This window comes from Abramis brama, assembly GCF_963993115.1.
Source record: "Abramis brama genome assembly, chromosome: 8".
Classification (NCBI taxonomy): domain Eukaryota; kingdom Metazoa; phylum Chordata; class Actinopteri; order Cypriniformes; family Leuciscidae; genus Abramis; species Abramis brama.
Window position 1 is genome coordinate 5120480 of NC_139970.1, and position 15524 is coordinate 5136003.

Sequence of the window (15524 nt, forward strand, 5' to 3'; positions counted from 1 at the left end):
AATATAACATTTACTTTTAACTATTTATGAATACAGACAGTTAGAACATGATTTTAGTATCACTGATTTAAAATAATCTAAACTCTATTACTGTTTCAATATATTTTACATTTAGTGCTTTGAACATTTGCAAATGGAAGAGCTATAATACACAAGACTTCAGTATGTTGATGGTTTGTAAATTTTATGGCACCTAATTTACCAAGAACCTATTTATTGTAGCAAGTGAAATGTTCTGAATTTAGTTTGTGGGAACAGCTTAATTATAAAGCTGTTTCATTAAAGCTACAGATTTACCTAATGCTAAACCATTAATCTATTTGAATATCACATGAAAACATCTTTGATTTTGAGTTGTACCTTTTAGAACTGTTACGTTTGATACTTTTTCAGGAATATGAATGTTTACCTAATAAATCTGCTAGCAGGAGATGGGATACAATCCAATCTTGTGACAAGCAGTTATTCTGTGGACTACAACTCAATGTATGATCAATGTCAGCATGATTAAGGGTGTGCTTCTCTTTTCTTTAATTATCCATCCTCATCAGCCTTAACCCCTCCTACTGAATGCCTTGGAGTAATTGTAGAGTAACAGAAACATAGGCTATGTCAAGTTTAATATTCATGCTCATGAGCTCCTAGAGATCAGCTAAATATTGTAGAATTTTATCAATCAAGGCTAAAGATGAATTGGAGATAATTTTTCATCACCCACTTCCATTTTGGCTCTTGCCTTTAATCAAAATATCAATGATGATTCAACATGTTTTGGATGAAAACACTACATTGTATCAGTGTCCCCATGCTACTGTACAATTTATTTCAACACTTTTTACTTACTTTGAAAATTAATGTATGTTAGTAGATTTAGTAACAATAAATAAAATGCAAGTAAAAAGCATGCTAAAACAGAAATACATTATATGCACCATTGTTTGAAACTCAGAGAGTTCATGCATGTCAAACACACAAGCCTTCCGTATAGGACACACCTTGTGTTTTCTCTATAATAAGGAAGCATCAATTAACTACTGAGAAGTGCAAATGCAAAACCAAAATGGGCGTTTACCAATCAGTGGCCAATTTCAAATTACAATAAATGTTTTTCAACCATTTTTCAACAGACTTGCTAAACCACTCCACCCCTAAACCAAGCCCCCAATGGATTAGAGCAAATCAGGTAAAGCGGTTGAAAATACCTATTGTGGTTTGAAAACGCCCCACTGATAGAGAAACACCACTAGTGTTCTGCAGAGATACATGCCTGAATGATCTTGTGCTCATCGACTACAAATCATTGTTAGTTCAATGTCACTGTCTCCACCCATGTGTGCTGTTGGCTTTCATCAAAATTCCAATGCTGATCCAACACACTTTAAAGCTCCAATATGTAGGAATTTTGTAATAAAATTTCCGAAAATAACTTGCACAGTGTGATATATTTCCTCCAGTTGTGTACTTACAATATCTCAAAAGTCTCCAAAGATTTTTTATTTCAGAGAAATTCCGATTTTAAATAACTGGCCGTCCCGGAAAAGAAATGTCGCGCCTCAGTGACGCAATGTCCGCTCTATCCTTTTTTTCCGGTGTGGACCATGTGATAGGATATTCCACCACACCGGATTTTTTTTTTTTTTTTTTTTTTTTTTAACAACAACTTTATTGAGTTTTTTTTCTTATCACAATAAACAATAAAGACGTCTGACAAAGAATAAAAAAAGAATAAAATAAAAAATATGACCCACCACACCGGAATATCACATGGTAAAATGCGGAAGTGGTGGTTAAAGCGTTATAGCCATAGACTGTATGGTTATAGCTGTTATGGATCACGATTACTCTTTGGCGAGTATTGAAGTGCCAACAAAACGAAAGCGTCCATATTCGGATACACGCGGAGTCACGGACTGTGTGACAAACGGAGGAATAAAACCCGGATAATATCAGCCAGGCGTTTTCGAGATGGAGAGAGCTGCGCGACTATCTTGGACTTGACAGAGACTCTCTCGCGAGTGTAACGTTATTGATAGACAGGTAAGACATGCAACTGTCAATAATAGCACTTATAAACAAAGTTATATTGCTCTTTGTACTTCGGTAAGGCTTGTTATCACGTGTGGTGACCGAGATTATGGCAGTACAATTAAATACAATCGGATATGTTGTTAAAAAAATATATTTAGTCATTACTTGCAAATGTTCGTTCAAATTTACTTTTAGATATTGGTTTGAACATGTTAAACAACACGCCATTAACCATAAAAACGTAAAACTGCACAACATAAACCAAACAAATCATTTGACAAATAGCTGTATGTTGTAACGGGATAATATAGCATAACATTTCACGTTCCTTGCAGTTCATTAATTATGATGACATAAAATAATACGATCAGACATACAGGTAATACAAAAACGAATAAATTACCTCATCCGTGATCATGATTCATTAATTCCATTTAGATACATTGCTATGGTGAAAACGCATTAAAAACGACATCTCCCATCGTCACCTCCTTCATAGCGTCATCAAGCTTCGCCTTTGTTATTGTTGAAACTGCGCCCTCTTGTGGTCAAATACCAAAGTTACATAGTGGAGCTTTAAACACTGAAATGTCAATCTCAACCAAAATTATGGTTTGGATCAAAACTCAACATTGTATCAATGTCCCCATGCTATCTGTGTGATTTATTTTACCTTATAACACCTTACTTACTTTGAAAATTAATGTATGTTAGTAGATTTAGTAACAATAAATAAAATGCAAGTAAAAAGCATGCTAAAAACAGAAATTAATTATATGCACCATTGTTTGAAACTCAGAGAGGTCATGCATGTCAAGACTTCCGTATAGGACGCACCTTGTGTTTTCTCTCAATAAGGAAGCATCAATTAACTACTGAGAAGCCCACATGCAAAACCAAAATGGGCGTATACCAATTAGTGCCAATTTTCAAACTACAATTGGTTTTTCAACCATTTTTCAAAAGACTTGCTAAAATCATGAGGGCCCACCCCTAAACCAAACCCCCAGTGTATTAGAGCAAATGAGGTAACACCATTGAAAGTGCCCATCATAAACTGAAATGCCCCACTGATTGGGAAACACCCAGTAGTGTTTTGCACAGATACATGCCTGCAAGATATTGTGCTCATGAACAAAGACTCACTGTTAGTTCAATGTCACTGTCTTCACCCATGTGTGCTGTTCCCTTTCATCAAAATTTCAATGCTGATCCAACACACTTTAAACATTGAAATTTTGATGTCAACCAAAATGATGGTTTGGATCAAATCTCAACATTGAATCAATGTTACCATGCTGTCTGGGTTGACATGTAACTTGCAAAGTTACTTATATGGATGGTCAATTACTATATGTCAGAACTGTCTGATGTTGAATTTAAAAAAAAGCCTTATTAAATGTAATATACACACTGTTTCCTTTCAAAAGGGAACTCACACTGCATCCTGAGACACATTTGGGGAACACCTCAGTGTGACTGATGACTGAAGTACTGTATAATCATGGCAATCGTATTGGCTGGTGACAGCCATGACGTTACCTGGTGACACTCACGACCTGTACGTGTTTTGTGTGGATGAGGAGCACGCATGCTCAACCCTTGAGGGGGCTGTGTGCGCAAACTGTGAGCGTTTATCTATCAGAATACTCCACTCTCGTTTCTTCCTTTTTCTCGAGGGAAGAGGGACAGTCATCTGCACCCCGCGGTTCCGGTCCTGGGGTCTCATTTATAAAACTGTGCGTAGGAACCTTACTAAAAGTGTACGTGCGCCCGAAAGCCAAAAATGGCGTACGCAAAAAAAAATTCAGACTTATAAAACCGTTCGTATGCCAGAACCTGCGCAGAATTCACTTTATAAATCCCAGTCAGAGGAAGATTGTGCGCACATGCGTCTCCTCCCCGACATAACCATATATGAGCTTACAACGCCTAGTTTTACTATGCAGATCCTCATCTGCGTATCATTTGCATATGATTATTCATCCACGTGATAACGTTTAACGGTACAAGACACATTACATTAATAAAAATCAAGTAGTTGCCTATCCTTGCCTTGTTTTTGAATACATAAATCAAATAGTGTAAAATACATTTCAGAGAAAGTTTTTCTCAATCTTTTCCACTAGCCGAATTGTATTTTTAATTGATTTATATTTTTAATGGAAACGGATAGAACTTGGGCATTATTTGCATGAAACTATTTTCTCAGACAATCTGGTATTATCATGATAAGTAATTATCTCGGTGGTTAAAACATTAAAACACAGCACGCCACAGGAAAAGTGTTCAAAAACATCGCATCCACAACAAATATAAAAAAAGGTTGTATGAAAATGTTGTAACTTCTCAGTAATGATTTCATGTTCAAGTGTTTAACTCCATTAATTTGAGTGTCATATTTAATTGAAATGTTTATATCAGAAGTAAAACATTGTTTAAATCATTATTTTATTTATTTAAAATGTTATTTGTGTCAGTTTCACTAAACGGCCCAACGCGCTCGCTGGCGTGGACATTTAAGAAGGGATGGATATTTACTTTAAGTTACAGGCTTGGTGAGTGAAATTATATTTGTATTATCATTCTGTATATGTTTAATTTTCTTTAGATTTTCTGTCTAAAAGTGACCAAAAAGACACTTAACTCCAGCTCATGATCGGTGTCGCCAAACTGCTCCATCTCCAAAACGTTCGTACGCATGGGTCAGAGTTTGCATGCAGGTGCGCAAATTTTCCCGTCAAGTTTGTTTTTATAAATCACACCTTATGCATCGGAAGTGGCGTACGCACATTTTCAGCCCCGTTTTGTACGTACGCCACGTTTATAAATGAGACCCCTGCTCTCGCCGAGGCAGAGGAGACTGAGATCATGGGGCTCTCAGATGGAGCTTGCCAACGAATTTGAGAGAGGTGTTAATCTCTCACGCTCGTCGGCGGCTGTCAGCTGGTAAAGCATTATAGCCTCCCTGGTATGGGGGTTGACACTGGTCCCTCTGATACCCCTTTTCCACCAGCAAGAACCAGGTGCTAGTTCAGGGCCAGAGCTATTGCCAGTTTGTTCGACTGATAAGCTTTCTAAGAACTGGTTTGCCTTTCCACAGGCCATAGAGCCAGAACAGAGCCAGATCTTACGTCAGTGACGAGCCAGTCACTGTATACATCTCATGTTGCCCAGCAACGCTAGTGCGGCAGTGCCAAACAGAAACACATCAGGCTTGTTCGAGATGGTTCGGCTTCTCGCAGAGCGATCGGCGCATGACATCAAAGCACTGCGAAAGTGATTCAAAAGCACAAGGAGTCGTAGACTCTCCAAACACTCCTGCAGCTTCGATCGGTCCGCAGCACTCCGATGCATCTCGAACAAGCCTTCCATCAACAATGGCTGTCATTGCGTTACTATTGATGCACATGGCTTTGCAAACCTACAACCTGCATAGACGGAGATTACAGACGAGCTGCCATTAGCTCGATTAGCTGCTATTTAAAAAATGGCAGTCACAAGTTTCTTTTTTTGTCTTGTTGGTCACGGTAACCCCGTCCCCAGCCCCTGACGCAAGCAGTTCTTACATCTAGCCCAGCAATGTGTTGGTGCTACTTAACCCCCTGAGGTCGACGGTATCGCCGGCGATACCAGCTCGCTTTTTTTTTATCAGTGTAAAAGAAACTCATAAATACTCTGTTGACTTTGATTTTCCATAGGAGTTTCATACATCAATCGATTCTGTTACATGTGTATTATTTTTGTGTATACTCACAATAAAAACAAAGTGTTGTGTTTTTTGCCAAATAAAGAAAAATAAACACGAAGCGAGTTCTGCCTTCTCTCCGTCAGTGTAGTCCATTCTGAAACGCGCCCGAAAATGAACTGTAGCTCAGCGAATACTCAGTCAAACAGGCATACAGGCACACAGGCATGAAGCTTGAATTCTCTTCTTTTAAATGAAGTAATTTATATAAAAAACAAATATTCCCATCTTGTGAAATCTGTATTAAAAGAGAGCGATTCCAGTCGAGCTCATTAGAGCTAATTCAAATGTAATGTGACTCCGCCCACGGAGAGCGTGCGCTATTCAAACGCAAATGGCTGAGGCAATCCAAGCGCAATCCTGTGAACGCCCCCATATCAGCTCGAGAAAACTCACAAGTTTATTCAGATCATTACTTGTTTACACCGTCTTGCAGCGCTGTGAGGAATAATAATAATGGAAAATGTCCCTCAGAAGTGCGGGTATATCAAGGAGCGAGCTGAGGAATACTAGTAAGTTTTTTCCTTCTCACGTGAATTTCTTCACGTGGGTTTCTGTTTATGAATGAATAAACGGCAGAGATGCGCGCTGTTTACCACAGCTGGCAAAGACAGTTTAAATTTAAATCGCGTGTGTGAATGAATGATGATGTTTTAGCAAACTGTATTGCTATACTGAGATGAGTAAAAATCGACTGAAATATGTTGAAGTAAAATGTAGGCTATTTGTATAAGCAACGTATTAAACTGCAAATTAACAATATGCCCTAATATTTCATGAAAACAACGTTACAGTCAGGCGAAATATGAAAGACAACATTTTGTTTAGTAGATTTGGGTACAGTTTTTACTGTAGAATATACTGCCTCGTCAAATAAGCTTTTGTTTAGCAATTTCTATATATAAAATACTATTTTTGTCAAAAATAAAGTCATCAACTAAGATGTTAGCTGTTCCAATGTTGGCTATATTCAAACTAATGAATACATAGATAAAATGTAGGCCTATAATCTTTTTTTTTTACAAAGAAAGAGTACACTTGAAATATTGTTGAAATTGTAATTATTGTTGTAATTGTAACCTTTTTAATAAAATAGCAAAACATATTTACAAGATAGATGTAAGCAAAATCTTAAATGGTCAATATAAGTCTTCTAAATATATCTTTTGTCCTTGCATTGTGGCTCAGTCAGTGTCACACCTGAGTGAATGGCTCATCATTATGCAGAGTGGGTGGGACAGTGTATTTCTCAGGTGTAAACCACTCCTCGTTCACGCCCCCCTCGCATATTGGCTTTCCAAGCAAAACCTGTTTTACATCAATTTAAATCAATGTATGGTTTTATGTGAACGATAAAGCAAGACTATTTTCATATAATTTTGAAGAAAAAACTATAGGCGACGACATCCATTAGTCAAAAGTCTTATTGCCACATATTTAGTATGTGTTTTGTGGCCTTATTTCTGCAACTTTCATTTTTATTTTTTCCAATAACCACGCATAAACATTATTCTCTTAAAAATTCAAACATATACATGCATGTTGATCAGATATTTTGGTAGCCCTGTTTGTGCTATATAGAGTGAATTTACACCTTTGCCATTAACATGTTTATAAATAACTGAAAAAAGCACAAATGTCAGAGCATGTCAGAACATCTCAAGGGCCCAGAAAACAGCTCAGACTCCAGAGGGTTAAGAACCACTTTTACTGGTTTAGAGCTGGTGCTTTGGGTGTTGAAAAACAAAGAACCGATATGAAACTAGGCTCTGGCTCCGAACCAGCAGGCATCACTGAGGTGCCTCCTCATTTTGAGCATGAACCTCGGGTAGTGGCTGTAGGTGGTAGTGCTACTGACAGCCTGAGGTTTCCAATAGCAGGATTTAACTGAGTAAATGTGTTTGTGCTTGTCACTACCATGATTGGCACATATCCCCTCAGCATAGCAGCGTGGAATTTCGTTTCCCAAATGTGTCTCAGGATTCAGTGTATCGTTCCCTGTTCTCAGGGAACAAGGGTAACAGTCGTAACCCAAGACATCATTTCAGATTGACTTTAGAAATATAGAGCAGCTAGTAGTTGATGGTTGTTTGGACCAGATATTTGATATGTGAATCCATTTTGTTTCATAGTTTAAACTAATATTACTATAAATTTGCAGAAATTTAGTTTAGGGCCATTTGTCCGACTGTGGCTACTTAGAATTTAAAACACAATCTCTCTATTCTTCTTACATTACATAAAATGTGTATTTAGAAATGGTGCATATAGCAACAGAATTTTAATTTACACAACTTAGTGTGTTATGACTTTTTTGAGGGATTTTACTTTTCGAATTCAACATCAGACAGTCCTGACATTGTATGAGTGATCTACTATCATTTTACTTTCATTCTGAAGTGAAATTGATGTGTGGAAACAGGGAGTTTCCTTTTATATAACTTTTTATTTTGCTTTTCATGAACAAAAGAGCAAAGAAATAGACACATTTTCTCATATGTACATAAGAGATAATGAGACAAAACAATATTGTTATTGAGTTTTAGCGGGGAATATTATATCAGCTTAAGCGCCCAACCGGGAGATCCTGAACATGATATTTCACTGACAGAAGCACAGCTGTAGTATTAATGTAATAAAGAGAAAGTAAGAGACTTTATAACATCTCAGTGTTTATGATTTATCATGCAGCTCAAAGTATTATGGGCAGAATTTCTCTACAGTCTATTCTGATTCACCAACACAGTTTCACTGATGATCCGGCATGAGCATTAAACCCAGGATAGAGCGGTTGAGTGAATGTGGTCTGGACTGTGTGGATGAGGCTCATTGTGTCAGAGATGCTGTAGAAGGACAGAGTTCCTGCACTGTGATCCACATACACTCCTATTCTACTGCTGATGGGCTTTATAGGGAGTTCAGTCTTTATGTTATTGTGTCTGAATATGAATCTGCATCGATGGCAGAACAAACTCCAGGACTGATCATTATATCCAAACCAACACTTACCACCCGATCCCTTCCTTCTGATGCTCTTATATGACACTGCTATATACACTTCAATCCCCTTCCACTCAATCTCCCAGTAACAGCGTCCACACACACTTTCTCTACACAACACCTGAGGCATATAGCCATCAAATCTGTCTGGATGATCAGGATACGGCTGAATATCTAGTAAAGTGTTATTAATCACTCTGTTCCTCTCAGTCAGACGGGTGAATACATTCAATGTGTTTAGATCCAGAGTGAAGTGATGGGAATCTGATGGAGATAAAACATCAGAATCAGGAATTATGAATCTGTCTGTTCTTTTAATGTATCTAAACTCTTTATGTTCAATATATCATCAGTGTCTCAGTACAGTTTACCAGATTACCTGAGCAAATCATCATTTACATGATCAACTCTAAAACTCTTCTGGCATGTTTTCTTTCACTTCTCCAGGAAGAACATGAACACACTCAGTGAGTTTTTCTGCTTGTTTTCTCAGTGACTTACATTGTAGGAAGTCGTTCCTGGTCCTGGGAACAATGTTGGAGAAAGTGACTGTGGAAATCAACAGACATGAAGAGTGTGATTATCATGTCAAGAGAAAATGATCCCTGCATCCGTTCCTAAGACATTTCTAATATGATCTTCTACATGATCTGAGATGATGGAGGATCATTTCTGAGAGCAGAATCTCCAGGACTTTACCTCTGTCAGATATCTTCTCTTTGCAGAAATCCTCCAGTTTGTCTCTCAGCTGACGGACAGATTCTCTCACGCCATCAAAAGAGGAGAGAGAACTGAAGGGATTGTCATTTACGTCTGTAGATTCAGGAGGAGCTGAGAGAGACTGGAAACTCTAGAGAAAACAGAAATCAAAGCTCATCACCTCCACACTTCATCAATAACCTGCTCTACTGTCAGATTTGTGCGGCTCTTGTTGATCTTTAGTAACTCTCCTCAATCCAGCACTTTCACAGCATCAGCTTCATTCTACTCATATTCATTATGTGACATTAGAGACACAACTTCTAGCGTTTGCCATTTACACTATATGTCAACTTCCTAGGAAATCAATTTAAGCTCAATATTAGCTTAAGAAATACATGATTTTAATTAGAAATACTGTGATCATAAATCCAAATTTAGTGTGTTTTGAAATTATATATTTTAAAAAAATAAATTGGCAGAAATAGTGAAATAAAAAAAATAAAAAAAATAAAAATTCCAGTAAACACAAAAGTGATTAATTTAGGCTCTCATTAAGATCCATATTATAGTCATATATCGTCCCCCCAGGTCAACTGGGAAGCTTTGTAGAGGAGCTGGATGTGCTGCTGTCCTCTTTCCCTGAGGATGGCACCCCACTTTTAGTCTTTGGTGATTTCAACATTCATCTAGAGAAGCCGTATGCAAAAGACTTCATCTGGTGCAAGACCCCATACTAGACAGATCGTCAAACAAACCGTACTCTGTAAGCAAATCAGCCAAAACTTTACATGACTTTGCCAAACGACTAGGCCTCTCTGACCCATGGAGGCACACTTCTCCCACGACCAAGAGATTCTCTTTCTTTTCTCATGTGCACCACACTTACACACACACACAGATTTCTTCCTTCTAGACGATAGACTGCTCTCCATGATTAAATCCAGTGACTACCACAGTATCGCAATATCGGACCATGCACCTACCTCCCTTGACTTACACTTATGTACTCACTTCAGCCCCTTCAGGCAGTGGAGATTTAACTCTTCTTTATTATCAGAAGATCCCTACAAGCAATTTATACACTCTCAGATCACTCTTTTTTTTGAGCTGAATGACTTGCCAAACACAAACAGAGGTGTTGTAATGATGTGGAGGACGCAGAAGAATCCATTTGCAGCTTTATTAGAATAATCAACAGGCAGGGTAAAACAGGGGCAGACAGAACAACGGAGATAATCTCAGAGCAGAAGTAGATAACGGGCAAGGGTCGAGGCAGGCGGCAGGAATCAAGGTCCAATGAACAATCCGGGTCGAGACAGGCAGCAGAACAATCAGAGGTCGATATAACAGTCCGAGTCGAGGTAGGCAGCAGAAGAATCAGAAGTCGATATAAACAATCCAAGGTCAGTAACAGTTCAGCAAACACAGGGAAAACGCTCAGAAATTGTACGCCGGGGCAATGCAATACTTCGCAATGAACTTGAGAGTGAACAGGGTTTATATGGGTGAGTGTGGATGAGCTGCAGGTGTTTGTGTAGATGAGCTGCAGGTGTCTGTGTAATCAGTCCCAGGTAATCGGCATGAGGGGATATTGAGTTTGTGATGGTTAATATTCTGGTGAAAGTGTCCTACAGTGGTGAAGAGGAGGTGAAGTGGAAGCCTGCTCTGTAACAGGTGTACTTTGGGAAGCTTCGAAGGCTTATATTCGAGGACAGCTTATCTCCTTTGTGTCTAATTCAAAACGAGTCGAAGCGTCACAAATATTAGACCTGTTACAGAAAATTAAGAGCATTGATTATGAATATGCGGTTAACCCGGACAGAGAGCGTCTTAGACTCCAGACAGACTTTGATCTTCTATCTGATAACAAAGCCAGGCTCCGTTTGCTCAAATCTAGACAGCGTTTCTTTGAGTCGGGGGATAAAGCGGGGAAGCTTCTGGCTCATCAGGCCAGAGCTGAGGCAACCTCGCGGCTTATTCCTGCCATTAGAGCCAGCTCAGGCGAGTTGCACACTGATCCTGTCACCATTAATAAAATATTTGCTGAATTTTACGCTGACCTATATACCTCTGGCTGCCCCCCCATTGAAGACGAGACGCCTAACGATTTGATTTTCCCCAAAATAGACGCAGAATCAGTGAACGACCTAGGTGCCCTTATAACTACTGCTGAGGTTCAGGGAGCCATTAATTCCCTACAGAGCGGTAAATCCCCAGGGCAGGATGGCTTCACTGTAGAATATTACAAAACTTTTTCCGCTTCTCTCGCACCAGTCCTAAAAAATATGTACAACGAGGCTTTTCATCAGCGTTGCCTTCCGGATACCCTATCTAAAGCCACCATCTCCCTAATTCCTAAGAAAGGGAAAGACCCCCTGCTCTGTGGCAGCTACAGGCCAATCTCACTTCTCAACGTAGACCTCAAAATTCTCGCGAAGGTCCTTGCACTCCGTCTCCAACGGTTAATGTCCTCCATTATCTCGCTAGATCAGACAGGGTTTATGCTGGGCCGACAGTCTTTCCATAACACTAGACGGCTACTCGACATCATTCACTCATCAAATAATAGTATCCCGGAAATTGTGGTGTCCCTCAATGCCGAAAAGGCATTCGACAGGGTCGAGTGGGGATATCTGTACGAGGCAATGGATAGGTTCGGTCTGGGCGGGAATTTTATTCTATGGGTCAGATTATTATACTCGGCATCAGTTCAAACTAATGACATGTTATCACCTCCTTTCTCACTTCGGAGAGGCACCAGACAGGGTTGTCCCCTGTCTCCACTTCTGTTCGCCATAGCAATAGAACCTCTGGCCATTTGGCTCCGTGCGGAGGAAGGCTTCAAGGGTATCACACGATTTGGTGTAACTCATAAAGTTTCACTATACGCGGATGACCTGCTCCTGTATATCTCTAACCCTGTCACCTCACTCCCTGTCATTTTGAATGTTTTGGAACGGTTCGGTACGTACTCCGGATATAAGCTCAACTACCAGAAAAGTGAGCTTTTGGCGATAAACTCTCTGGCTAAGCAGCTTCCATGCTCGTTATCGGCATTTAAGTGGAGTAACGACAGATTTAGTTACTTGGGGGTTTATATTACAACAACTGTGTCTGACTTGTTCCGCAAAAATTTCGTACCTCTGGTCGCAAAAACTGTAAGTGATTTTGACCGATGGGCGGTCCTTCCACTCTCCCTCGTAAGCCGGGCAAATTTGATCAAGATGGTTATCCTCCCCAAATTCCTTTATCTGTTCCAGCACATCCCTGTACTCATGTCCAAATCTTTTTTTGACAAACTGGATACAGTGATATCGAAATTTCTGTGGGGCGGCAAACCTGCCATGATCCGCAGAACGATCTTACACTCCCCTAAGTCTGAGGGGGGCCTGGCCCTCCCCAACTTTAGACGATATTATTGGGCAGCTAACATGCAAAAACCTTTATAATGGATGGGTGGGGATGCCTCACCTCCTGCCTGGGTACATTTGGAGCGATCAAGTGCACGCTTCCCGTTGCGGTCAGTCCTATGCTCCCAACTCCCTTTGCCTTCAGGCTCTGCAGGCTCGTGCCCGATTGTATCCCTCTCACTCAAGATCTGGAGTCAGATTAGGAAGTGCTTAGGTTTTGTAACGACACTGACCGTCTGTCCGGTCAGATGTTCTGAAGTAGCGAATCATGATTGTTCTTCTCATGCTGACTAAATATGAACACTACACGTTCATATTCAGAAAGCCCTAATTGACTAGCTTTCTGACACAAGTCTCTACAAGCAGGCCCTGGTTAATGTTTTACCCGACCTAATGAAATCAACGAACAGGCCCCTGTTTGTTTCTCATACTATCACGTGCTGCGACCACAATTCCCTTACTGTGTCTAACGTTTGTTCTTTGTGTACTGAAGGAAAATTGCAAGACTTACCCCATTCCGTTGTTTTGGGACAACTAGGACTATCTTGCTTCTCTCAGCAAAATTATATGACGCCTCAGGCTGTCAAGTTAGTCTGCCCACAGAACTACCTTTGTTTTTGCCGAGTAACACATTCTCAAATAGCCCCCAACCCCTCACGTGGTATGCACCACGAGATGCAACAGATGCCGACCTCACAGATATACACACACACATTGACATATATGGACTTCCACTAGTAAAATTTCATTTTACTAACTATTAAAAATGTACAAAGAGTGTTCCAGGTGATTTGCATGTTCACCAGTGTGATATTAGAATAGTTGTGTTTTTGAATTACAGTAATGTAATCTTTAAGTGCCTTTGTTCAACAAAAGAATGTATCTCTATGTTGCTATCTTTGTCAATATTCGTCCTTAGTATTGTTTTGATCCCCTTTGCACGACGAAGAAGATTTTTAATAAGAGACTGTGATAAACGTTATGGTTCCATGCGTTTTTAATTCCCTGAGCATAATATCATACTTCTGATTCGTGTGATTCCACACGAGGGTCGGGCTGCATTAACACACAAAGAAAATCTTCTGCTCAGAATGCTCGAAGAGGATTCGTCGACCACGAAAAAGGGGGCAGTACACGGGACACTGATAAAAGCCTAAACCTTCAGTTTCCTCGCTCTCTTCTCCCTCCTCAAAAACTTTGGAAACCCAAGTCCGGACCGGCTTCGGCCTGCTTCTCTTTTCTTCTCTTTTATTTCTTTTTATGTTTTTCTATAGTCTAGTTTCGTTTTCCTATTCGCCTCTGTTCATTCACGAGCTGAATGAACTTAGCCTGAATCATTCCCGGCAACTTCACCTCAAAGAAAGAGACTCTTTGAACCTCCCGCGCTCGCGCTCTCATGGAAGACACAGCACGCGCACGCCTCCCCTCAGACGACACGCAGGACCCTGCCTTCCTTCCTCATACAAAGAGAACCATATGCAATGCAAGTATCGATTATTGAATTGAACTTTTAATGTAATTTCTTTGTGGTCTCTCGAGGGTTACTGTCTGTGATTTTTGCCATAGCCTACTGCGATCTCTGATCGCAGATTTTTGCTTTCACTTCCGATCTCATCTCCCATCCTCCTCTCTCTCTCTCCCTCATTTTCGTTATTCGTTTAGTCTTGTATTTTGTTTACGTGTCCTGTACATACATATTTACTCGTGTAAATTGTAGTATTTTGTATTCCTTAGTTCCATGTATTAGTCCAATTATTAAAATTCCATATATACTTGATTGATCCTGTCTATAATTCTCACATTACGAGTCCCTGAAATGTTTGATCTAGCTACAGGCTTTACAATTTGATTATGGTTTAGTAACCTAAATTTTATAAGGACAAAAAGAATGTTTTCATGGCCAGAAGCTATTCCTTTTTGAAATTATAAGAAGTGATAACTTTATTGAGAAGGTTAGTAAGTTAATCTATGGTCGTTTGCGGGACAAACAACTGTTCGATAATTACATTAATTTTCCATTAAGGGTTATCTCATAGTCGATCTGAAATAGGATCATTGATATATGAATGATGAATTATAATTCGTTGTGATTGATTATTCATATATACAAATCGATCTATTTTCAACTTCGAATAAATTAATCATATTCATGATTAATTATTAAAATTCCCTATAGATCATTTGAGCTAATATTAATATTAATGTACAACCCATTGTTGCTACAGTTTACAGGGTCCCTCCATCCTGACACCACTTTTCCAAAATCATGTCTTTACCCCCTCAAGGTCAGATTTGGCATTCAGGGCCTGGCATAGCAATGGTATCATTAGTGTTAAGGACCTATACAAGGATGGCATATTTGCATCCTTCACAGAGCTCTCATCTCTTCACAACTTGCCAAAGTCACACCTCTTCCGCTTTTTTCAGATCAGAGACTTTGTTAAGAAAACATTTCCCCACTTTCCAAACCGCCCCCCGAAAACCTGACTGACTCCCTTTTGGCGACAGACCCCAATAGTAGAAAATGCATTTCTGTATTGTACGAGTCACTAGGATCGACCTCTGCAAACCCTGGTGCCTTTTCCAAAGCCGCGTGGGAGGGCGACTTGAACATGGCTATTACGGACGAGCAGTGT

At 39.6% G+C, this 15524-nt stretch overlaps 1 protein-coding gene across 1 annotated transcript in view; it reads right to left on the minus strand.

Moving 5' to 3' along the window:
- Window positions 1-99: 99 nt before the first annotated feature.
- LOC311088094 (tripartite motif-containing protein 16-like) overlaps window positions 100-15524 on the minus strand; it is a 32450-nt gene continuing 17025 nt past the window's right edge. Inside the window, exons 4-6 of the mRNA XM_084121750.1 lie at window positions 9476-9626; window positions 9278-9325; window positions 100-9040 (exon numbers count right to left, since the gene is read on the minus strand). Coding sequence (XP_083977876.1) covers window positions 8511-9040; window positions 9278-9325; window positions 9476-9626 — 729 coding nt within the window. The 3' untranslated portion in view covers window positions 100-8510. The remainder of the gene's footprint in view (window positions 9041-9277; window positions 9326-9475; window positions 9627-15524) is intronic.